This window comes from Anser cygnoides, chromosome 1, assembly GCF_040182565.1.
Source record: "Anser cygnoides isolate HZ-2024a breed goose chromosome 1, Taihu_goose_T2T_genome, whole genome shotgun sequence".
Classification (NCBI taxonomy): domain Eukaryota; kingdom Metazoa; phylum Chordata; class Aves; order Anseriformes; family Anatidae; genus Anser; species Anser cygnoides.
Window position 1 is genome coordinate 204,643,024 of NC_089873.1, and position 22,967 is coordinate 204,665,990.

The 22,967-nt window shown below is 56.2% G+C and overlaps 2 protein-coding genes and 2 long non-coding RNA genes across 4 annotated transcripts; all 4 read right to left on the minus strand.

The window, feature by feature from the left end:
- Nucleotides 1-2,528: 2,528 nt before the first annotated feature.
- Nucleotides 2,529-3,863, minus strand: LOC136789639 (uncharacterized). The gene is made up of 3 exons (XR_010828446.1): nucleotides 3,582-3,863; nucleotides 3,261-3,408; nucleotides 2,529-3,126 (listed from the first exon to the last, which is right to left on the minus strand). It is a non-coding gene; the product is annotated as an uncharacterized lncRNA (long non-coding RNA).
- A 14-nt stretch (nucleotides 3,864-3,877) lies between these two features.
- On the minus strand, nucleotides 3,878-11,876 carry LOC136789870 (uncharacterized). Its single transcript, XM_066991147.1, has 4 exons — nucleotides 9,701-11,876; nucleotides 6,666-7,668; nucleotides 3,981-6,080; nucleotides 3,878-3,895 (listed from the first exon to the last, which is right to left on the minus strand). Exons 2-4 carry the CDS (start codon nucleotides 6,864-6,866, stop codon nucleotides 3,878-3,880), a joined length of 2,319 nt encoding a protein of 772 aa, XP_066847248.1. The 5' UTR covers nucleotides 6,867-7,668; nucleotides 9,701-11,876.
- Nucleotides 11,877-13,301: 1,425 nt separating this feature from the next.
- On the minus strand, nucleotides 13,302-14,636 carry LOC136789638 (uncharacterized). Its single transcript, XR_010828445.1, has 3 exons — nucleotides 14,355-14,636; nucleotides 14,034-14,181; nucleotides 13,302-13,899 (listed from the first exon to the last, which is right to left on the minus strand). It is a non-coding gene; the product is annotated as an uncharacterized lncRNA (long non-coding RNA).
- Nucleotides 14,637-14,650: 14 nt separating this feature from the next.
- On the minus strand, nucleotides 14,651-22,613 carry LOC136789900 (sialidase-like). The gene is made up of 4 exons (XM_066991224.1): nucleotides 20,455-22,613; nucleotides 17,439-18,439; nucleotides 14,754-16,853; nucleotides 14,651-14,668 (listed from the first exon to the last, which is right to left on the minus strand). The coding sequence occupies exons 2-4, from the start codon at nucleotides 17,637-17,639 to the stop codon at nucleotides 14,651-14,653; spliced, it is 2,319 nt and encodes a 772-aa protein (XP_066847325.1). The 5' UTR covers nucleotides 17,640-18,439; nucleotides 20,455-22,613.
- Between the last annotated feature and the right edge of the window lie 354 nt (nucleotides 22,614-22,967).

Genomic DNA, 22,967 nt, shown 5'->3' on the forward strand with positions numbered 1-22,967 from the left:
CTTTTTCTTTGTGCTGAAGGAAACCTGCTGTCTGGAGAGACAGTGCCTCTTTTCTCCAAGTACTGCAGGGTTCCATTGTAAGTGACATGGCCTCTCACTTGTGGGCCCCGTTTTTCGCATCATTTGTGAGGGGCTTCTGCATCCCCCCGGATCACTGGCTGTGGCCAGGGCTTCCCCCCAGGATGTCTGGGCAGGCCCATGCCGGTGGGCAGGCTCTGGGTGGGCCTTGTCCCCTGCAGGGGCAGGCGTCTGCCCCTGAGCCCACATCCCACGAGCAGCTCCTGCACTCGTGGCTGCCCCTGCCCGGGGCGCTGCCGCTGCTTCTGGAACCTTCCTGCAGCCTCTGGCAGCTGGCGCCTGCTTGGCGGCTGCACGTTGGGCTTGGCAGCCTGGGATCTGCGGGCCGTGCCAGCCTGCAGCACGGCATTGGCAGCCTTGTTGCCCCACAGGGCCTCCAGCCCATGGAGAAGCGAATTCTTCTTCGTCTGGTGCTGCTGCTTGAGCAAGAGCGGCTTCACTGGCTTCTCCCACAGGGTCAGCAGCCCAGAGAGAATCCACTTCTCCTTCTCATGGTGCTGCTTCTGCAGTGAGGGGGGCTTCAGTGGTCTCCCCCACAGGGCCTGCAGCCAAGGCAGAGGCTGAGGAGGTACAGTCTACAGGCTCTGCTGTGGGAGGAGGCACCCTGTGCCCTGTGGCTGAGGGAGCAGCTGGATGAGCTGCACACTTCATGGGGAAAGGCCTGTGAAGAGGACGCTGAAGCTGCTGATTCAGAGAGAACAGCCTCCTTGGCGTCCCACGCAGGGCCTCCAGCCGAGGGAGAAGCCACTTCTCCTACTCGTGGTGCTGCTTCTGCACTGAGAGGGGCTTCATTGCTCTCCCCCACAGGGCCTGCAGCCAAGGCAGAGGCTGACGGTGTACAGTCTACAGGCTCTGCTGTAGACAGTACATTGCTTCTTTCTTCTTTCACCTGCTCACTGGTGGCCCTACAAGAGAGATGCTGCCTCAGTGAACAGAGAGAGAAATGCCTCTTCCTGACAGGGCGGCTCCCGATACATTCCCTGTCAGCACTGGCGGCCATTTTGAAGTTCTGTTTTCCCCCCGAGCCACAAGGTGGCTGAGGCCTTGGGCTGTCCCCAGCCTGGCTGTCAGTGATGGCGGGCGGCTTCTAGACCCAAGTGGCCTTTCTTTTACTTCGTACTGAAGGAAACCTTGCAGCGAGAGTGGCTTCGCTGGCTTCCCAAACAGGGCCTCCAGCCCAAGGAGAAGCCACTTCTTCTTCCTCTGGTGCTGCTGCTTGAGCAAGAGCGGCTTCACTGGCTTCTCCCACAGGGTCAGCAGCTCAGGGAGAATCCACGTCTCCTTCTCCTGGTGCTGCTTCTGCTGTGAGAGGGCCTTTGTTGGTCTCCCCCACAGGACCTCCAGCTAAAGCAGATGCTGAAGATTCACATTATACAGGCTCTGCTGTTAGAGGAATCACCCTGTGCCCTGTGGCCGAGGGAGCAGTTTGTGCTTTGCTCTTGGCTCCCAGGCTTATGGCTACAGCACGGCGTAGCAGTGGGTTGTACGTTAAGCAGATAAGGGGAGGGTCCCGCTGTCCCAAAATAAGGATAACTAAGATAAACAAGACAAGCAGTTGAAAATGAGTAAAAACAAAAATCACAGGCCCTCTAGTCATGAGAGATGAAGAAAAAACAAAAGGAACAGGAGAAATTAAAGGTTGGTCAGATAAAATTGTACATATATGGTATAGTAGTAAGCATCGCGTAGTTTGTGAAGCTGTAGTGCTCAGTCAATGAGGAAACAGGGGAGGAATCAAGCATCAGGTACTAGGGAATATAAGGTTATGATATACTTTTGCTGGGCGCTCCTGCTCACCATAGTCCTGCTGTTGCAATTGTGTATTGTATAGCTTCACAGAAGACTCTGTCTGAAAAAAATATTAAGATTTTTCTCACAGGGCACAACAAGCCCATGCAGCGCCACAGGCTGAGGGAAGAGTGGCTGCAAAGCTGCCTGTCGGAAGGGACTGTGGGGGTACTGGTCGATAGCCAGATGAGTATGAGGCAGCGGTGTGCTGAGGTGGCAAAGAAGGCCGTACCAGGATCTGGTACATCCTGTCTTGTACCAGAAATAGTGTGGCCAGGGAGGCCACAGTAGGACAAGGGAAGTGATTCTCCCCCTGTACTCAGCTCTGGTGAGGCCGCACCATGAATACCGTGTTCAGTTTTGGGCCCCTAGCTGCAAGAAGGACGGGGAGGTGCTGGAGAGTGTCCAAACAAGGGCAAGGAAGCTGGTGAAGGGTCTAGGGAGCAAGTCGTGTGAGGAGTGTTGAGGGAGCTGGGGTTACGTAGCCTAGAGAAAAGGAGGCTCGGGGGGGACCTTATCGCTCTGTACAAGGACCTCAGAGAAGGTTGTAGTGCCGTGCGGGTCAGTCTCTTCTCCCAAGCAACAGGCGATAGGAGAAGAGGAAAAAGTGGCACAGGGGGAGGTTTAGGTGGGTACTAGGCAAAATGTCTTGAATTGAAGGGTTGTGAAGAATTGGAACAGGCTGCCCAGGGAAGTAGTTGAGTCACTATCCCTGGAGGTATTCGAAAGCCGTCTAAATCTGGTGCCTAGGGACATGGTTCAGTGGTAGACTCGGCGGTGCTAGGATAACGGTTGGAGGTGATGATCTCTGAGGTGTTTTCCAACCTAAGCGATTCCATGATCCTGTAATTCCATGACTGTGACAGGCCCAGGGTGCCAGGTTGGCATGGCCTGCACCACTCTTTCTCCTGAGATCAACGACACAGAGAGGAGCATTGGGGGCAAAAGTCTGCCTGAGCTTTTATTCACAGCAGAAAGCAGCCGCAGCTGAGCTGAGGCTGGGGGCAGGATGTGGTGGGGCATCTGAATTCCTGGGGCGCTGTCCTGTGCCTCCCAGTGATGCTTCTGTGGGCACTGCAAAGCTTCCTGAGGGCCAGCTGCCACCTCCGAGCACCGTCCTGGTGCTGGCAGCCGGGCGCCGCTACTCTCGCTGTCCTGCGATGCAGCTGCAGCAGAAAGTCCTGCGCAGAGCCCGAAGTGCCCTCCTGAGGCGGGAGGGCCGTGGCTGGCGTGCTGGGGCTTGTGCGAGGTCAAGGATGCCTGTGGGGGACAGAGAGGTGTAGGTTTGGGCCTGAGCGGGGGCTGGGCAAGCCTTTCCCCCCCTTCAAGGCCTTTCCCAGGGAGGGGTGGCCCAGGACCAGCCAGCCCCCCGGCGCGTGGTGCTGCCAACCTACCTAGTCCTTGGTGCTGCTCGCTGCGCTGAACAGGCCCGGCCAACAGACCCTGGGACGGTGCTTGTGCCTGCGACATTGCTGGCTCATCCGCTGGCATGTCTTTGGTGCAGGAGGAGGACTGCGCTTGGCCTCCCTGCTCGGCGGCAACCTGCATGGGGAGAGCAAGAGCACAAGCAGGTGATGAGAGGGATGTCAGCCCTTGTGCCTGGGGCGTCTGGAAATGGAGAGCAGCAGACAGCTCCCCAGCACGCACGCCCCACGTGCTACTTCTGCCTCTGGCTGCCCTCGGTGCCCGGTGCCCACCACTCGTGCTGTGCTTACCTGGTGCCCCGGAACCATAGCCAAGGGAGTAGCTGCTGCTCCTGCTTCATCAGCTGCTGCTGGACTGAGATCTGTGATGTCCTCCCTGAGAAGATCTGCAGTCACAGGAGAAGCCACTTCTTCTTGTGGCGCCGCTGCTGCAGTGAGAGGGGCTTCCGTGGCTTCCCCTACAGCACCTCCAGCCAAGGCAGAGGCCGAGGATGTACAGTCTACAGGCTCTGCTGTGGGAGGAGGCACGCTGGGTCCTGTGGCCGAGGGAGCAGTTGGTGCCTTGCTCGTGGCTCCCTGGCTCATGGCTACAGCATGGCGCAGGACTGCAGACACGATGATCCGGGCTGTTTCATACAGATCTTCATCACAGGCACTGGAGGCGTGTTGGGCACGTCCCTGGCTCTCAACCATCACTGCAGTGCTGTGCTCGATGGGAGTGGGACAGGCTGATGGCTTTGACTCTGGAACCCGGCATGTCAGGGGAGGCGCTCTGTTCCCCTCGTCTTCCAAAGCAGGGGCTGATGGAGGACTTGCCGGCCTGCTCTCCGCCGGTACTGTTGCAGTACCGAGAGGCGTGCTGTGCCTCTCTTCCCCTGGACCTTCTGCCAGGGGAGCAGCTGATGGCGCAGTGTCCGTGGGTTCCAGTGAGCCAAGAGAGGCGCTTGTTGGGGGTTCTGCTGCTTCTGCTGCAGCCTCCCTGTCCACGCTGCTGGCTGAGCTGCCCTCTTCCTGGGGAAAGGCCTGTGGGTCCTGGAAGAGGCTGGGGAACCTGGGGTTGATCCAGGAGTTGAAGATGACAATCTCTTCCCCACGTGTCTGGGGAGGCGCTCTGTAGCCCTTGTCTTCAAAAGCAGGGGCTGATGGACAACTTGCTGGCCTGCTCTCTGACGGTTGTGTTGCGGTGAGAGGCGTGCCGTGCCTCTCTGCCAGGCAAGCAGGCGATGGTTCAGTGTCCAGTGAGCCAAGTGAGGCACTTGTTGGGGGTTCTGCTTCTTGTGCTGCAGCCTCCCTGTCCGCGCTCCTGGCTGAGCTGCCCTCTTCCTGGGGAAAGGCCTGTGGGTCCTGGAAGAGGCTGGGGAACCTGGGGTTGATCCAGGAGTTGAAGATGACAATCTCTTCCTCTTCATCCGAACCCACAGGACCACTTTCCTTCCTGCCCCGGCCCTGGCTTTTCTCATCCTTGCCGCTCCCCTGCCTGGGTTTGATGTGTATCTGTCTCTGCTGCCCTTGCTTCTCAGCCCCGTCTGGGCTTGCTGGTGCAGGGGCTCTGCCAGCAGCCGCTTTTCCTGAACGTGCCTGGTGATGGCGCCCTGGCAGAGCAGTGGTCCACCTGCTGTCCATGTCTGTCTGGACCTGGACTGCTCTTGTTGAGGTCGCTGTGCACCCCATGTGTGCCAGGTCCTCCAGTTCTGCAGGCCGTTGGCCGTGTTCCCAGCTTTCAGCCATTGTCTTTGCCAGGACTTCAGACACAAGGGACTGTGCTGTGTCCCGCAGTGCCGTGAAAGAGTCTGTGGGGCAGTGTGGGGCAGCCTGCCGACTCTCCTTCAAATCCTGGGGCGCTGCTGTTAGGAGAGGTGGTGTTCTGTGGCCTTTGCTCCTGGGACCTCTGCACAAGGGAGGAAGCTCTGCCTCCCTCATGGCTCCCTCGTTGCAGGCTATAGCCTTGCTAATGACACTGGAGACGAAGGCCTTTACTGGGTGTTCCATGTCCTCGGCAGAGGCTGCAGGGCTGTTTTTGGCACGGTGCTGACTCTTCTTCCAATTCTGCGGCACTGCTGTGAGGAGTGGTGGTGTTATGCGGCCTTCGCTCCTGGGACGTCTGTCCAAAGGAGAAAGCCTTGCCTCGCTCATGGCTCCCTGGTTCCGGGCTACGGCGTTGCTAATGGCAGTGGAGACAAAGACCTTTACTGGGTCTTCCATTTCTTCGGCAGGGGCTGCAGGGCTGCTTTTGGGCGAGTGCTGACTCTTCTTCTTCCCATTTTGGGGCACTGCTGTGGTGAGAGATGGTGTTCTGTAGCCTTTGGTCCCGGGACGTCTGCCTGAGGGAGAAAGCCTTGCCTTGCTGTTGGCTCCCTCGTTGCAGGCTAGAGCGTTTCTTATGACTGTGGAGACGAAGGACCGTACTGTGTACTCCATGTCCTCGTCAGGGGCCACAGGGCTGTGTGGGCCACGTTCCCGGCTCTCTGCCCTCACTGCCTTGTCCCTCTCACCAGAGATGCACGGAAGAGGTGGCAGAAGCTCTTGGTGGCTGTAGGCCTCTGTGCCCAATGCCTTTGCCCTTCCTCCAACTGAAGATGAAGAGGCTGTTGCTTGTAGAGGGGGCAGCTTGCAAGTGACCCTTTCAGATGACGACGTCTGTGCTCCAGGCACTTGCTTGGCTGCTGCTGCCTGAGTCGCTGCCTGCCTTGGGAAAGGCGGCACGGCTGGCAGACGGATTCTCTCTTCCTGCCGCACCCCACTGTGTGGCAGTGTCTTCGTGACTTGCAGCTTCTCCATCTGCAAGAGAAACTGAGGAGAAAGGCCGGGTTACTTTGGTCATTTCTGCCATTCCCCTCCACGGCCCCCTAATGGTGCTCCTGTGAGCTGCCCTGCAGTGGCCCCATTCATGCCCTGGCAGGGGACCACGCACAGCGGGGCTCGGCTTGCCAGGGTAATGCCCTGCCTGTCTCCTCCTGAATTGCTGCCTGCTCGTCGGAGGCTGCCAGGGCTGCCAAAGATGTTCTTCCGAACCCTCCTGGGGCTCCCGACTCCGTGTGGCAGCTGCCAGTGTGACGCACGCTCTCTGGGCACGACCGCACTGGCAGCCTGTCCGCATGGAGGGACGATGGAGGCAGCTCCTGGTTGCGGACAGCCAGGTTGAATTAGGCCACGCTGCTCTTTGTGCCTCTGGGCACAGAAATGCCAGGGCCACATGGGCTTTGGCTGTCCTGGGGGTCGGCTCTTCATGGAGAAACCCCAGGTTTGGGAATAACTGTGTCCGGGCTGGAGGTGTTCAGGGCCAGCTGGCCAGCTTGCTCCAGCACCGTTCCCATCCTGGTGCTCTCCGTGCCGTCCCGTCACGCTGCTGTCCCTGTCTTGGTCCCTGAGCCTCACCTGGCGCTGCTCCTGTACGCTCTGCTGCCCTTCAGCGGGCTGGGAGTGATCCTTATTCTGCTGCTCCATGGTACGCTCCAGGTCCTCTGACCGAGAACTCCAACGGGCACCCAGGGGAGCTGCTGCCTCCTGGCAGAGCTGCTCTCCTGAGAGTGAGTGGGCAGCCCGGGGCTCGGGCCTTATAAGGGACACCGTTGCCATGGGTACCCCTCCGTGTCACAATGGCCTTTGGGTACGCCACCGCCCACGCATCACAAAGCCCCGGTGGTCGGCGGACACCCCAGGGACACCGTCTCACACGGCCCCAGCAAGGTCTGGATTGGCAGGCACCTCAGGCTCCTTCCAGCCAGTGCCCCCGGCTCAGCCCCAGGTCAGGATTTCTCAGGGGAGTCAGCTTAGCTCCCTAACTGCTCCCATCAGCTGCGCGTTACCTGCTCTGCCGGGAGATGCTCTGCTCGGTCATCTGGGTAAGCTTCCTGGCTCTTTGCCTGACTCCCCACACATCAGCAGAGACCGCGCTCGAGCTTGGACACCCATCAGGCAGCCCTGGCAGTGCAGTTTGAGCAGGAGCATTAGCAGGGAATCCTCCCGTGTCCGGGCAGCCAGAGCCCTGTGGCTCTAGGCACTGTGAAGGACTCCCAGAGAAGGCGGGCACCAGGTAGCGGAGCCGGTGGAGCTGGCGGAGAGGTTGCTTGAGGCGGGCTCTGGCGGGGCTGCGAGAGGAAAGCCCTGGGCAGCCGCGGGAAGATTCCCTGCTCGTTGCTTTCAGAACAAGCCGTGGAGAAGCTTTCAGCGGCAGAGCCACAGCTGTGCCATGCTGGTGTTTAGCCCGCAGCTTCTCTGGCTGCTGAAGCAGGTCCTATGCTTCAGAGTTGTGGCTGAAACAGTGTTGGTAACACAACGGTGTCTTTGCTGGAACAGGTTGCCCAGAGAGGGGTTGTGGAGTCTCCATCCTTGGAGATCTTCAGAAGCAGAATCCTCGGAATTGTGCGTAAAGGCAGTCCTTTGGGGAGAAAGAAAAGGAATTGGAAAAACAACCCAAAAACTAGCGGAAAAAAAAAAAAAAAAACAGCAATGGTTAGGTATTGTCCAATTGTCTGGCCTGAAAAGCCATTAAAAGGAACTTCACTATTTTGGCCGCAATACAGGTCTGATGAAAATTCCGGCTTTAAGTTTATATGTAAACAATAAGACTCCTTTTTCGGAGGAGGAATCAAGTTATGCTCCCTCTAATCCTAATATTGCACCGGAGGCAGCAGTAGCTGCACCAGCAAAGAAGTATATGTGTATGTGTTTGAGCCAAAGTATTGTTGTGAAGTGAGTGACTCCTCGAGCAACTCGGCCAGAGACAAAACAAAATAGTCTGGTTATTGTTCTAAGTGATATATCCTTGTAGCATGAATGAGAAGTTTAAGGGGCCTCTCTGCGTGATTGCGTGATTGTGCTGTGGGAGTGAGACGCAGCATCGCTGCGAAGCGAGCGCGGAGTTCCGATCCGTGGTTCGTTATTCTCCGTGAGAGGAACGGCCGGAGATGAACGAAGCGCATGACAGATCGAAAAGGAAGTGCTGTTTTATCCAAGTGTCGATTGGTGGTGGCCACTACGTGGGCCCGGTGGCGTATCTTGTAATCCTATTTTGTTCTTAACCATTTTGAGTGTGACAAAGAGGAAGGCAGGAGCGTTATCTAAGTAACAGTTTAGAAGTTTTTGTACAGCAGATACAACATGAGAATCCTGTAACCGGATGGCCTGTCCCGAATGGCAAGGGGTGGTACTGGCTATGCGGCAATACATCCAGGAAGGTGTTGCCCCTTGGCTGGAAGGAAGCTTGCAGCCTGGGGGCAATAATTCCAAATGTTCCTATTATTGAAGACCCACAATGCCAAAGCCCCCTTGAGACCGCACGCAGAATTAAGAGGACTCCAGATAATCCTCTAGTAAACTGAAACAGGGAATTGCACTCATTGTGCAACTAGAAAATAACACTCTGCATGCAGTGCAGGCACTACAAGAGGAGGTAACAAGCTTGCCAAAAATAGTACTCCAGAACCAAATGGTATTTGATTTATTTTTAGCCTCACAGGAGAGCGTGTATTGTAATTAATGCTAGTTGTTGTATGTCTGTAGATCAAAAGGGGCGAATTTGACTGATCTCAAAAATATTTGGGAAGGAAACAAATCCTACACAGAGCGGCTCAAGATGACACTTCCCGGGGATTTAGAAACATTTGGGAGGAAGTGACTTTTGCGGTTACCTGAATGGAATTGGCTCAAACAGCTATTTGTTGGAATTCTAAAGATAATGGCACTGCGAATGTCATCCCCCGTGACATCGGAAGAAAAATATTGGGCCGTAATGTTGGAAAAAGAGAAGAGTGGGGGATGTGAAGAAGTGCAGAAACAGCAAGAGGAGTAAGAAAAGAAGAGGGGGGCATTGTGAGAAACAAAGTTGTGTTTTTGCAGTGGCAGTTGTGTTTTTGCAGTGGAAAATTCCACTAACCTTGCATATTCCAAAGAGATTGTGCAGGCATGGCAGTAGCAAAGCAGTGGGAAGTACATTAGGCAGATAAAGGGAAGGTCCCGCTGTCCCAAAATAAGGAGGGTAGCTAAGACAAACAGGATGAGCTGCGCAAAATTAGTAGAAAAAAAAATAAATCACGGGCCCTCTAGTCACGAGAGATGAAGGAAAGGAAAAGGAGAAATGAAAGGTTGGTCAAATAAAATTGTACATATATGGTATAGAAAGGCGTAAGTAGTTGTAAACCCGTAGTACTCAGCCCATGAGGAAACAGGGGAGAAGTCAGGTGTCGGGTAATAGGGAATATAAGGTTATGGTATACTTTCAGTGCGCGTTCCTGCTCGCAGGAGGCCCGCCATTGCAATCGTGAATAAAATAGCTTTACAGAAGACCCTGACTAAAAAAATATTGAGATTTTTCTCACACTGGGACGCTGTCCTGTGCCTCCCTGTGATGCTTCTGTGGGTGCTGCAAAGCTCCCTGAGGGCCTCGTGCCCACCACGCACGCTGTGCTTACCTGGCGCCCAGGAACCAAGGGAGAAGCCACTGCTCCTGTTTCCTCAGCTGCTGCGGGGCTGAGAAGATCGGTGCTGTCCTCCCTGAGAGGCTCTGCACTCAAAGGAGAAGCCACTTCTTCTTCGTCTGGTGCTGCTGCTGGACCAAGAGGGGCTTCACTGGCTTCCTCCACAGGTTGTCCAGCCCAGGGAGAAGCCGCTTCTCCTTCTTGTGCCGTTGCTCCTGGAGTGAGAGGGTCTTTGCTGACTTCGCACGCAGGGCCTCCAGCCAAAGGAGAAGCCACTTCTTTTTGTTCTTCCTTTGGTGCTGCTGCTGCAGTGAGAGGGGCTTTGCTGGCCTCCCCCACAGGGCGGTATTGTTGGTATTACAATGATAAAGGCATTGCATATCTGTCATCCCCCTGACTTGGGAAGAAAAATATTGTGCCCTAATGTTGGAAAAACTCAAGGATGGAGGATGTGTAGAAGTGCAGAAACAGCAATAGGAGTGAGAAAAGAAGAGGGGGGAATTGTGAGAACCAAAGTTGTGTTTTTGCAGTGGCAGGTGTTTTGTGCAGTGGAAATTTCACAGAATCACAGAATTGTTGGGGTTGGAAGCGACCTCGAGAGATCATCGCGTCCAACCGCCCTGCCAAAGCAGGTTCCTTAGAGCAGGCTGCCCAGGTAGGTGTCCAGACGGGCCTTGAATATCTCCAGAGAAGGACACTCCACAACCTCCCTGGGCAGCCTGTTTCAGTGCTCTGTCACCCTCACCGTGAAGAAGTCCTTTTGCATGTTGGTGCGGAACTTCCTGGGCTCCATCTTGTGGCCATTACGCCTTGTCCTGTCCCCACAAACCACTGAAAAGAGGTTGGCCAAATGCCTCTGTCTGCCACGCTTCAGGTATTTATAAACATTGATAAGATCCCAACTAATTCCACTAACCTTGGGCAGCTCCCGACCGGCAGCTCTGACAGCCCTGGTGGCCATTTTGCACTTCTGGTTTCCCCCTGTGCCACAAGCTGGCTGAGGCCTTGGGCTGTCCCCAGCCTGGCTGTCAGTGATGGCGGGCGGCATCTAGACCCAAGAGGCCTTTCTTTTTCTTTGTGCTGAAGGAAACCTGCTGTCTGGAGAGACAGTGCCTCTTTTCTCCAAGTACTGCAGGGTTCCATTGTAAGTGACATGGCCTCTCACTTGTGGGCCCCGTTTTTCGCATCATTTGTGAGGGGCTTCTGCATCCCCCCGGATCACTGGCTGTGGCCAGGGCTTCCCCCCAGGATGTCTGGGCAGGCCCATGCCGGTGGGCAGGCTCTGGGTGGGCCTTGTCCCCTGCAGGGGCAGGCGTCTGCCCCTGAGCCCACATCCCACGAGCAGCTCCTGCACTCGTGGCTGCCCCTGCCCGGGGCGCTGCCGCTGCTTCTGGAACCTTCCTGCAGCCTCTGGCAGCTGGCGCCTGCTTGGCGGCTGCACGTTGGGCTTGGCAGCCTGGGATCTGCGGGCCGTGCCAGCCTGCAGCACGGCATTGGCAGCCTTGTTGCCCCACAGGGCCTCCAGCCCATGGAGAAGCGAATTCTTCTTCGTCTGGTGCTGCTGCTTGAGCAAGAGCGGCTTCACTGGCTTCTCCCACAGGGTCAGCAGCCCAGAGAGAATCCACTTCTCCTTCTCATGGTGCTGCTTCTGCAGTGAGGGGGGCTTCAGTGGTCTCCCCCACAGGGCCTGCAGCCAAGGCAGAGGCTGAGGAGGTACAGTCTACAGGCTCTGCTGTGGGAGGAGGCACCCTGTGCCCTGTGGCTGAGGGAGCAGCTGGATGAGCTGCACACTTCATGGGGAAAGGCCTGTGAAGAGGACGCTGAAGCTGCTGATTCAGAGAGAACAGCCTCCTTGGCGTCCCACGCAGGGCCTCCAGCCGAGGGAGAAGCCACTTCTCCTACTCGTGGTGCTGCTTCTGCACTGAGAGGGGCTTCATTGCTCTCCCCCACAGGGCCTGCAGCCAAGGCAGAGGCTGACGGTGTACAGTCTACAGGCTCTGCTGTAGACAGTACATTGCTTCTTTCTTCTTTCACCTGCTCACTGGTGGCCCTACAAGAGAGATGCTGCCTCAGTGAACAGAGAGAGAAATGCCTCTTCCTGACAGGGCGGCTCCCGATACAGTCCCTGTCAGCACTGGCGGCCATTTTGAAGTTCTGTTTTCCCCCCGAGCCACAAGCTGGCTGAGGCCTTGGGCTGTCCCCAGCCTGGCTGTCAGTGATGGCGGGCGGCTTCTAGACCCAAGTGGCCTTTCTTTTACTTCGTACTGAAGGAAACCTTGCAGCGAGAGTGGCTTCGCTGGCTTCCCAAACAGGGCCTCCAGCCCAAGGAGAAGCCACTTCTTCTTCCTCTGGTGCTGCTGCTTGAGCAAGAGCGGCTTCACTGGCTTCTCCCACAGGGTCAGCAGCTCAGGGAGAATCCACGTCTCCTTCTCCTGGTGCTGCTTCTGCTGTGCGAGGGCCTTTGTTGGTCTCCCCCACAGGACCTCCAGCTAAAGCAGATGCTGAAGATTCACATTATACAGGCTCTGCTGTTAGAGGAATCACCCTGTGCCCTGTGGCCGAGGGAGCAGTTTGTGCTTTGCTCTTGGCTCCCAGGCTTATGGCTACAGCACGGCGTAGCAGTGGGTTGTACGTTAAGCAGATAAGGGGAGGGTCCCGCTGTCCCAAAATAAGGATAACTAAGATAAACAAGACAAGCAGTTGAAAATGAGTAAAAACAAAAATCACAGGCCCTCTAGTCATGAGAGATGAAGAAAAAACAAAAGGAACAGGAGAAATTAAAGGTTGGTCAGATAAAATTGTACATATATGGTATAGTAGTAAGCATCGCGTAGTTTGTGAAGCTGTAGTGCTCAGTCAATGAGGAAACAGGGGAGGAATCAAGCATCAGGTACTAGGGAATATAAGGTTATGATATACTTTTGCTGGGCGCTCCTGCTCACCATAGTCCTGCTGTTGCAATTGTGTATTGTATAGCTTCACAGAAGACTCTGTCTGAAAAAAATATTAAGATTTTTCTCACAGGGCACAACAAGCCCATGCAGCGCCACAGGCTGAGGGAAGAGTGGCTGCAAAGCTGCCTGTCGGAAGGGACTGTGGGGGTACTGGTCGATAGCCAGATGAGTATGAGGCAGCGGTGTGCTGAGGTGGCAAAGAAGGCCGTACCAGGATCTGGTACATCCTGTCTTGTACCAGAAATAGTGTGGCCAGGGAGGCCACAGTAGGACAAGGGAAGTGATTCTCCCCCTGTACTCAGCTCTGGTGAGGCCGCACCATGAATACCGTGTTCAGTTTTGGGCCCCTAGCTGCAAGAAGGACGGGGAGGTGCTGGAGAGTGTCCAAACAAGGGCAAGGAAGCTGGTGAAGGGTCTAGGGAGCAAGTCGTGTGAGGAGTGTTGAGGGAGCTGGGGTTACGTAGCCTAGAGAAAAGGAGGCTCGGGGGGGACCTTATCGCTCTGTACAAGGACCTCAGAGAAGGTTGTAGTGCCGTGCGGGTCAGTCTCTTCTCCCAAGCAACAGGCGATAGGAGAAGAGGAAAAAGTGGCACAGGGGGAGGTTTAGGTGGGTACTAGGCAAAATGTCTTGAATTGAAGGGTTGTGAAGAATTGGAACAGGCTGCCCAGGGAAGTAGTTGAGTCACTATCCCTGGAGGTATTCGAAAGCCGTCTAAATCTGGTGCCTAGGGACATGGTTCAGTGGTAGACTCGGCGGTGCTAGGATAACGGTTGGAGGTGATGATCTCTGAGGTGTTTTCCAACCTAAGCGATTCCATGATCCTGTAATTCCATGACTGTGACAGGCCCAGGGTGCCAGGTTGGCATGGCCTGCACCACTCTTTCTCCTGAGATCAACGACACAGAGAGGAGCATTGGGGGCAAAAGTCTGCCTGAGCTTTTATTCACAGCAGAAAGCAGCCGCAGCTGAGCTGAGGCTGGGGGCAGGATGTGGTGGGGCATCTGAATTCCTGGGGCGCTGTCCTGTGCCTCCCAGTGATGCTTCTGTGGGCACTGCAAAGCTTCCTGAGGGCCAGCTGCCACCTCCGAGCACCGTCCTGGTGCTGGCAGCCGGGCGCCGCTACTCTCGCTGTCCTGCGATGCAGCTGCAGCAGAAAGCCCTGCGCAGAGCCCGAAGTGCCCTCCTGAGGCGGGAGGGCCGTGGCTGGCGTGCTGGGGCTTGTGCGAGGTCAAGGATGCCTGTGGGGGACAGAGAGGTGTAGGTTTGGGCCTGAGCGGGGGCTGGGCAAGCCTTTCCCCCCCTTCAAGGCCTTTCCCAGGGAGGGGTGGCCCAGGACCAGCCAGCCCCCCGGCGCGTGGTGCTGCCAACCTACCTAGTCCTTGGTGCTGCTCGCTGCGCTGAACAGGCCCGGCCAACAGACCCTGGGACGGTGCTTGTGCCTGGGACATTGCTGGCTCATCCGCTGGCATGTCTTTGGTGCAGGAGGAGGACTGCGCTTGGCCTCCCTGCTCGGCGGCAACCTGCATGGGGAGAGCAAGAGCACAAGCAGGTGATGAGAGGGATGTCAGCCCTTGTGCCTGGGGCGTCTGGAAATGGAGAGCAGCAGACAGCTCCCCAGCACGCACGCCCCACGTGCTACTTCTGCCTCTGGCTGCCCTCGGTGCCCGGTGCCCACCACTCGTGCTGTGCTTACCTGGTGCCCCGGAACCATAGCCAAGGGAGTAGCTGCTGCTCCTGCTTCATCAGCTGCTGCTGGACTGAGATCTGTGATGTCCTCCCTGAGAAGATCTGCAGTCACAGGAGAAGCCACTTCTTCTTGTGGCGCCGCTGCTGCAGTGAGAGGGGCTTCCGTGGCTTCCCCTACAGCACCTCCAGCCAAGGCAGAGGCCGAGGATGTACAGTCTACAGGCTCTGCTGTGGGAGGAGGCACGCTGGGTCCTGTGGCCGAGGGAGCAGTTGGTGCCTTGCTCGTGGCTCCCTGGCTCATGGCTACAGCATGGCGCAGGACTGCAGACACGATGATCCGGGCTGTTTCATACAGATCTTCATCACAGGCACTGGAGGCGTGTTGGGCACGTCCCTGGCTCTCAACCATCACTGCAGTGCTGTGCTCGATGGGAGTGGGACAGGCTGATGGCTTTGACTCTGGAACCCGGCATGTCAGGGGAGGCGCTCTGTTCCCCTCGTCTTCCAAAGCAGGGGCTGATGGAGGACTTGCCGGCCTGCTCTCCGCCGGTACTGTTGCAGTACCGAGAGGCGTGCTGTGCCTCTCTTCCCCTGGACCTTCTGCCAGGGGAGCAGCTGATGGCGCAGTGTCCGTGGGTTCCAGTGAGCCAAGAGAGGCGCTTGTTGGGGGTTCTGCTGCTTCTGCTGCAGCCTCCCTGTCCACGCTGCTGGCTGAGCTGCCCTCTTCCTGGGGAAAGGCCTGTGGGTCCTGGAAGAGGCTGGGGAACCTGGGGTTGATCCAGGAGTTGAAGATGACAATCTCTTCCCCACGTGTCTGGGGAGGCGCTCTGTAGCCCTTGTCTTCAAAAGCAGGGGCTGATGGACAACTTGCTGGCCTGCTCTCTGACGGTTGTGTTGCGGTGAGAGGCGTGCCGTGCCTCTCTGCCAGGCAAGCAGGCGATGTTTCAGTGTCCAATGAGCCAAGTGAGGCACTTGTTGGGGGTTCTGCTTCTTGTGCTGCAGCCTCCCTGTCCGCGCTCCTGGCTGAGCTGCCCTCTTCCTGGGGAAAGGCCTGTGGGTCCTGGAAGAGGCTGGGGAACCTGGGGTTGATCCAGGAGTTGAAGATGACAATCTCTTCCTCTTCATCCGAACCCACAGGACCACTTTCCTTCCTGCCCCGGCCCTGGCTTTTCTCATCCTTGCCGCTCCCCTGCCTGGGTTTGATGTGTATCTGTCTCTGCTGCCCTTGCTTCTCAGCCCCGTCTGGGCTTGCTGGTGCAGGGGCTCTGCCAGCAGCCGCTTTTCCTGAACGTGCCTGGTGATGGCGCCCTGGCAGAGCAGTGGTCCACCTGCTGTCCATGTCTGTCTGGACCTGGACTGCTCTTGTTGAGGTCGCTGTGCACCCCATGTGTGCCAGGTCCTCCAGTTCTGCAGGCCGTTGGCCGTGTTCCCAGCTTTCAGCCATTGTCTTTGCCAGGACTTCAGACACAAGGGACTGTGCTGTGTCCCGCAGTGCCGTGAAAGAGTCTGTGGGGCAGTGTGGGGCAGCCTGCCGACTCTCCTTCAAATCCTGGGGCGCTGCTGTTAGGAGAGGTGGTGTTCTGTGGCCTTTGCTCCTGGGACCTCTGCACAAGGGAGGAAGCTCTGCCTCCCTCATGGCTCCCTCGTTGCAGGCTATAGCCTTGCTAATGACACTGGAGACGAAGGCCTTTACTGGGTGTTCCATGTCCTCGGCAGAGGCTGCAGGGCTGTTTTTGGCACGGTGCTGACTCTTCTTCCAATTCTGCGGCACTGCTGTGAGGAGTGGTGGTGTTATGCGGCCTTCGCTCCTGGGACGTCTGTCCAAAGGAGAAAGCCTTGCCTCGCTCATGGCTCCCTGGTTCCGGGCTACGGCGTTGCTAATGGCAGTGGAGACAAAGACCTTTACTGGGTCTTCCATTTCTTCGGCAGGGGCTGCAGGGCTGCTTTTGGGCGAGTGCTGACTCTTCTTCTTCCCATTTTGGGGCACTGCTGTGGTGAGAGATGGTGTTCTGTAGCCTTTGGTCCCGGGACGTCTGCCTGAGGGAGAAAGCCTTGCCTTGCTGTTGGCTCCCTCGTTGCAGGCTAGAGCGTTTCTTATGACTGTGGAGACGAAGGACCGTACTGTGTACTCCATGTCCTCGTCAGGGGCCACAGGGCTGTGTGGGCCACGTTCCCGGCTCTCTGCCCTCACTGCCTTGTCCCTCTCACCAGAGATGCACGGAAGAGGTGGCAGAAGCTCTTGGTGGCTGTGGGCCTCTGTGCCCAACGCCTTTGCCCTTCCTGCAGCTGAAGATGCAGAGGCTGTTGCTTGTAGAGGGGGCAGCTTGCAAGTGACCCTTTCAGATGACGATGTCTGTGCTGCAGGCACTTGCTTGGCTGCTGCTGCCTGAGTCGCTGCCTGCCTTGGGAAAGGCGGCACGGCTGGCAGACGGATTCTCTCTTCCTGCCGCACCCCACTGTGTGGCAGTGTCTTCGTGACTTGCAGCTTCTCCATCTGCAAGAGAAACTGAGGAGAAAGGCCGGGTTACTTTGGTCATTTCTGCCATTCCCCTCCACGGCCCCCTAATGGTGCTCCTGTGAGCTGCCCTGCAGTGGCCCCATTCATGCCCTGGCAGGGGACCACGCACAGCGGGGCTCGGCTTGCCAGGGTAATGCCCTGCCTGTCTCCGCCTGAATTGCTGCCTGCTCGTCGGAGGCTGCCAGGGCTGCCAAAGATGTTCTTCCGAACCCTCCTGGGGCTCCCGACTCCGTGTGGCAGCTGCCAGTGTGACGCACGCTCTCTGGGCACGACCGCACTGGCAGCCTGTCCGCATGGAGGGACGATGGAGGCAGCTCCTGGTTGCGGACAGCCAGGTTGAATTAGGCCACGCTGCTCTTTGTGCCTCTGGGCACAGAAATGCCAGGGCCACATGGGCTTTGGCTGTCCTGGGGGTCGGCTCTTCATGGAGAAACCCCAGGTTTGGGAATAACTGTGTCCGGGCTGGAGGTGTTCAGGGCCAGCTGGCCAGCTTGCTCCAGCACCGTTCCCATCCTGGTGCTCTCCGTGCCGTCCCGTCACGCTGCTGTCCCTGTCTTGGTCCCTGAGCCTCACCTGGCGCTGCTCCTGTACGCTCTGCTGCCCTTCAGCGGGCTGGGAGTGATCCTTATTCTGCTGCTCCATGGTACGCTCCAGGTCCTCTGACCGAGAACTCCAACGGGCACCCAGGGGAGCTGCTGCCTCCTGGCAGAGCTGCTCTCCTGAGAGTGAGTGGGCAGCCCGGGGCTCGGGCCTTATAAGGGACACCGTTGCCATGGGTACCCCTCCGTGTCACAATGGCCTTTGGGTACGCCACCGCCCACGCATCACAAAGCCCCGGTGGTCGGCGGACACCCCAGGGACACCGTCTCACACGGCCCCAGCAAGGTCTGGATTGGCAGGCACCTCAGGCTCCTTCCAGCCAGTGCCCCCGGCTCAGCCCCAGGTCAGGATTTCTCAGGGGAGTCAGCTTAGCTCCCTAACTGCTCCCATCAGCTGCGCGTTACCTGCTCTGCCGGGAGATGCTCTGCTCGGTCATCTGGGTAAGCTTCCTGGCTCTTTGCCTGACTCCCCACACATCAGCAGAGACCGCGCTCGAGCTTGGACACCCATCAGGCAGCCCTGGCAGTGCAGTTTGAGCAGGAGCATTAGCAGGGAATCCTCCCGTGTCCGGGCAGCCAGAGCCCTGTGGCTCTAGGCACTGTGAAGGACTCCCAGAGAAGGCGGGCACCAGGTAGCGGAGCCGGTGGAGCTGGCGGAGAGGTTGCTTGAGGCGGGCTCTGGCGGGGCTGCGAGAGGAAAGCCCTGGGCAGCCGCGGGAAGATTCCCTGCTCGTTGCTTTCAGAACAAGCCGTGGAGAAGCTTTCAGCGGCAGAGCCACAGCTGTGCCATGCTGGTGTTTAGCCCGCAGCTTCTCTGGCTGCTGAAGCAGGTCCTATGCTTCAGAGTTGTGGCTGAAACAGTGTTGGTAACACAACGGTGTCTTTGCTGGAACAGGTTGCCCAGAGAGGTTGTGGAGTCTCCATCCTTGGAGATCTTCAGAAGCAGAATCCTCGGAATTGTGCGTAAAGGCAGTCCTTTGGGGAGAAAGAAAAGGAATTGGAAAAACAACCCAAAAACTAGCGGAAAAAAAAAAAAAAAAACCAGCAATGGTTAGGTATTGTCCAATTGTCTGGCCTGAAAAGCCATTAAAAGGAACTTCACTATTTTGGCCACAATGCGGGTCTGATGAAAATTCTGGCTTTAAGTTTATATGTAAACAATAAGACTTCTTTTTCGGAGGAGGAATCAAGTTATGCTCCCTCTAATCCTAATATTGCACCGGAGGCAGCAGTAGCTGCACCAGCAAGGAAGTATATGTGTATGTGTTTGAGCCAAAGTATTGTTGTGAAGTGAGTGACTCCTCGAGCAACTCGGCCAGAGACGATACAAAATAGTCTGGTTATTGTTCTAAGTGATATATCCTTGTAGCATGAATGAGAAGTTTAAGGAGCCTCTCTGCGTGATTGCGTGATTGTGCTGTGGGAGTGAGACGCAGCATCGCTGTGAAGCGTGGTTCTGTATTCTCCGTGAGGGGAACGGCCGGAGATGAACGAAGCGCATGACAGATCGAAAAGGAAGTGTGTTTTATCCAAGTGTCGATTGGTGGTGCCCACTACGTGGGCCCGGTGGCGTATCTTGTAATCCTATTTTGTTCTTAACCATTTTGAGTGTGACAAAGAGGAAGGCAGGAGCGTTATCTAAGTAACAGTTTAGAAGTTTTTGTACAGCAGATACAACATGAGAATCCTGTAACCGGATGGCCTGTCCCGAATGGCAAGGGGTGGTACTGGCTATGCGGCAATACATCCAGGAAGGTGTTGCCCCTTGGCTGGAAGGAAGCTTGCAGCCTGGGGGCAATAATTCCAAATGTTCCTATTATTGAAGACCCACAATGCCAAAGCCCCCTTGAGACCGCACGCAGAATTAAGAGGACTCCAGATAATCCTCTAGTAAACTGAAACAGGGAATTTCACTCATTGTGCAACTAGAAAATAACACTCTGCATGCAGTGCAGGCACTACAAGAGGAGGTAACAAGCTTGCCAAAAATAGTACTCCAGAACCAAATGGTATTTGATTTATTTTTAGCCTCACAGGAGAGCGTGTATTGTAATTAATGCTAGTTGTTGTATGTCTGTAGATCAAAAGGGGCGAATTTGACTGATCTCAAAAATATTTGGGAAGGAAACAAATCCTACACAGAGCGGCTCAAGATGACACTTCCTGGGGATTTAGAAACATTTGGGAGGAAGTGACTTTTGCGGTTACCTGAATGGAATTGGCTCAAACAGCTATTTGTTGGAATTCTAAAGATAATGGCACTGCGAATGTCATCCCCCGTGACATCGGAAGAAAAATATTGGGCCGTAATGTTGGAAAAAGAGAAGAGTGGGGGATGTGAAGAAGTGCAGAAACAGCAAGAGGAGTAAGAAAAGAAGAGGGGGGCATTGTGAGAAACAAAGTTGTGTTTTTGCAGCGGCAGGTGTTTTTGCAGTGGAAAATTCCACTAACCTTGCATATTCCAAAGAGATTGTGCAGGCATGGCAGTAGCAAAGCAGTGGGAAGTACATTAGGCAGATAAAGGGAAGGTCCTGCTGTCCCAAAATAAGGAGGGTAGCTAAGACAAACAGGATGAGCTGCGCAAAATTGGTAGAAAAAAAATAAATCAGGAGCCCTCTAGTCACGAGAGATGAAGAAAAGGAAAGGAAAAGGAGAAATGAAAGGTTGGTCAAATAAAATTGTACATATATGGTATAGAAAGGCGTAAGTAGTTGTAAACCCGTAGTACTCAGCCCATGAGGAAACAGGGGAGAAGTCAGGTGTCGGGTAATAGGGAATATAAGGTTATGGTATACTTTCAGTGCGCGCTCCTGCTCGCAGGAGGCCCGCCATTGCAATTGTGAATAAAATAGCTTTACAGAAGACCCTGACTAAAAAAATATTGAGATTTTTCTCACACTGGGATGCTGTCCTGTGCCTCCCTGTGATGCTTCTGTGGGTGCTGCAAAGCTCCCTGAGGGCCTCGTGCCCACCACGCACGCTGTGCTTACCTGGCGCCCAGGAACCAAGGGAGAAGCCACTGCTCCTGTTTCCTCAGCTGCTGCGGGGCTGAGAAGATCGGTGCTGTCCTCCCTGAGAGGCTCTGCACTCAAAGGAGAAGCCACTTCTTCTTCGTCTGGTGCTGCTGCTGGACCAAGAGGGGCTTCACTGGCTTCCTCCACAGGTTGTCCAGCCCAGGGAGAAGCCGCTTCTCCTTCTTGTGCCGTTGCTCCTGGAGTGAGAGGGTCTTTGCTGACTTCGCACGCAGGGCCTCCAGCCAAAGGAGAAGCCACTTCTTTTCGTTCTTCCTTTGGTGCTGCTGCTGCAGTGAGAGGGGCTTTGCTGGCCTCCCCCACAGGGCGGTATTGTTGGTATTACAATGATAAAGGCATTGCATATCTGTCATCCCCCTGACTTGGGAAGAAAAATATTGTGCCCTAATGTTGGAAAAACTCAAGGATGGAGGATGTGTAGAAGTGCAGAAACAACAATAGGAGTGAGAAAAGAAGAGGGGGGAATTGTGAGAACCAAAGTTGTGTTTTTGCAGTGGCAGGTGTTTTGTGCAGTGGAAATTTCACAGAATCACAGAATTGTTGGGGTTGGAAGCGACCTCGAGAGATCATCGCGTCCAACCGCCCTGCCAAAGCAGGTTCCTTAGAGCAGGCTGCCCAGGTAGGTGTCCAGATGGGCCTTGAATATCGCCAGAGAAGGACACTCCACAACCTCCCTGGGCAGCCTGTTTCAGTGCTCTGTCACCCTCACCGTGAAGAAGTCCTTTTGCATGTTGGTGCGGAACTTCCTGGGCTCCATCTTGTGGCCATTACGCCTTGTCCTGTCCCCACAAACCACTGAAAAGAGGTTGGCCAAATGCCTCTGTCTGCCACGCTTCAGGTATTTATAAACATTGATAAGATCCCAACTAATTCCACTAACCTTGGGCAGCTCCCGACCGGCAGCTCTGACAGCCCTGGTGGCCATTTTGCACTTCTGGTTTCCCCCTGTGCCACAAGCTGGCTGAGGCCTTGGGCTGTCCCCAGCCTGGCTGTCAGTGATGGCGGGCGGCATCTAGACCCAAGAGGCCTTTCTTTTTCTTTGTGCTGAAGGGAACCTGCTGTCTGGAGAGACAGTGCCTCTTTTCTCCAAGTACTGCAGGGTTCCATTGTAAGTGACATGGCCTCTCACTTGTGGGCCCCGTTTTTCGCATCATTTGTGAGGGGCTTCTGCATCCCCCCGGATCACTGGCTGTGGCCAGGGCTTCCCCCCAGGATGTCTGGGCAGGCCCATGCCGGTGGGCAGGCTCTGGGTGGGCCTTGTCCCCTGCAGGGGCAGGCGTCTGCCCCTGAGCCCACATCCCACGAGCAGCTCCTGCACTCGTGGCTGCCCCTGCCCGGGGCGCTGCCGCTGCTTCTGGAACCTTCCTGCAGCCTCTGGCAGCTGGCGCCTGCTTGGCGGCCGCACGTTGGGCTTGGCAGCCTGGGATCTGCGGGCCGTGCCAGCCTGCAGCACGGCATTGGCAGCCTTGTTGCCCCACAGGGCCTCCAGCCCATGGAGAAGCGAATTCTTCTTCGTCTGGTGCTGCTGCTTTAGCAAGAGCGGCTTCACTGGCTTCTCCCACAGGGTCAGCAGCCCAGAGAGAATACACTTCTCCTTCTCATGGTGCTGCTTCTGCAGTGAGGGGGGCTTCATTGGTCTCCCCCACAGGGCCTGCAGCCAAGGCAGAGGCTGAGGAGGTACAGTCTACAGGCTCTGCTGTGGGAGGAGGCACCCTGTGCCCTGTGGCTGAGGGAGCAGTTGGATGAGCTGCACACTTCATGGGGAAAGGCCTGTGAAGAGGACGCTGAAGCTGCTGATTCAGAGAGAACAGCCTCCTTGGCGTCCCACGCAGGGCCTCCAGCCGAGGGAGAAGCCACTTCTCCTTCTCGTGGTTCTGCTTCTGCACTGAGAGGGGCTTCATTGGTCTCCCCCACAGGGCCTGCAGCCAAGGCAGAGGCTGACGGTGTACAGTCTACAGGCTCTGCTGTAGACAGTACATTGCTTCTTTCTTCTTTCACCTGCTCACTGGTGGCCCTACAAGAGAGATGCTGCCTCAGTGAACAGAGAGAGAAATGCCTCTTCCTGACAGGGCGGCTCCCGATACAGTCCCTGTCAGCACTGGTGGCCATTTTGAAGTTCTGTTTTCCCCCCGAGCCACAAGCTGGCTGAGGCCTTGGGCTGTCCCCAGCCTGGCTGGCAGTGATGGCGGGCGGCTTCTAGACCCAAGTGGCCTTTCTTTTACTTCGTACTGAAGGAAACCTTGCAGCGAGAGTGGCTTCGCTGGCTTCCCAAACAGGGCCTCCAGCCCAGGGAGAAGCCACTTCTTCTTCCTCTGGTGCTGCTGCTTGAGCAAGAGCGGCTTCACTGGCTTCTCCCACAGGGTCAGCAGCTCAGGGAGGATCCACGTCTCCTTCTCCTGGTGCTGCTTCTGCTGTGAGAGGGCCTTTGTTGGTCTCCCCCACAGGACCTCCAGCTAAAGCAGATGCTGAAG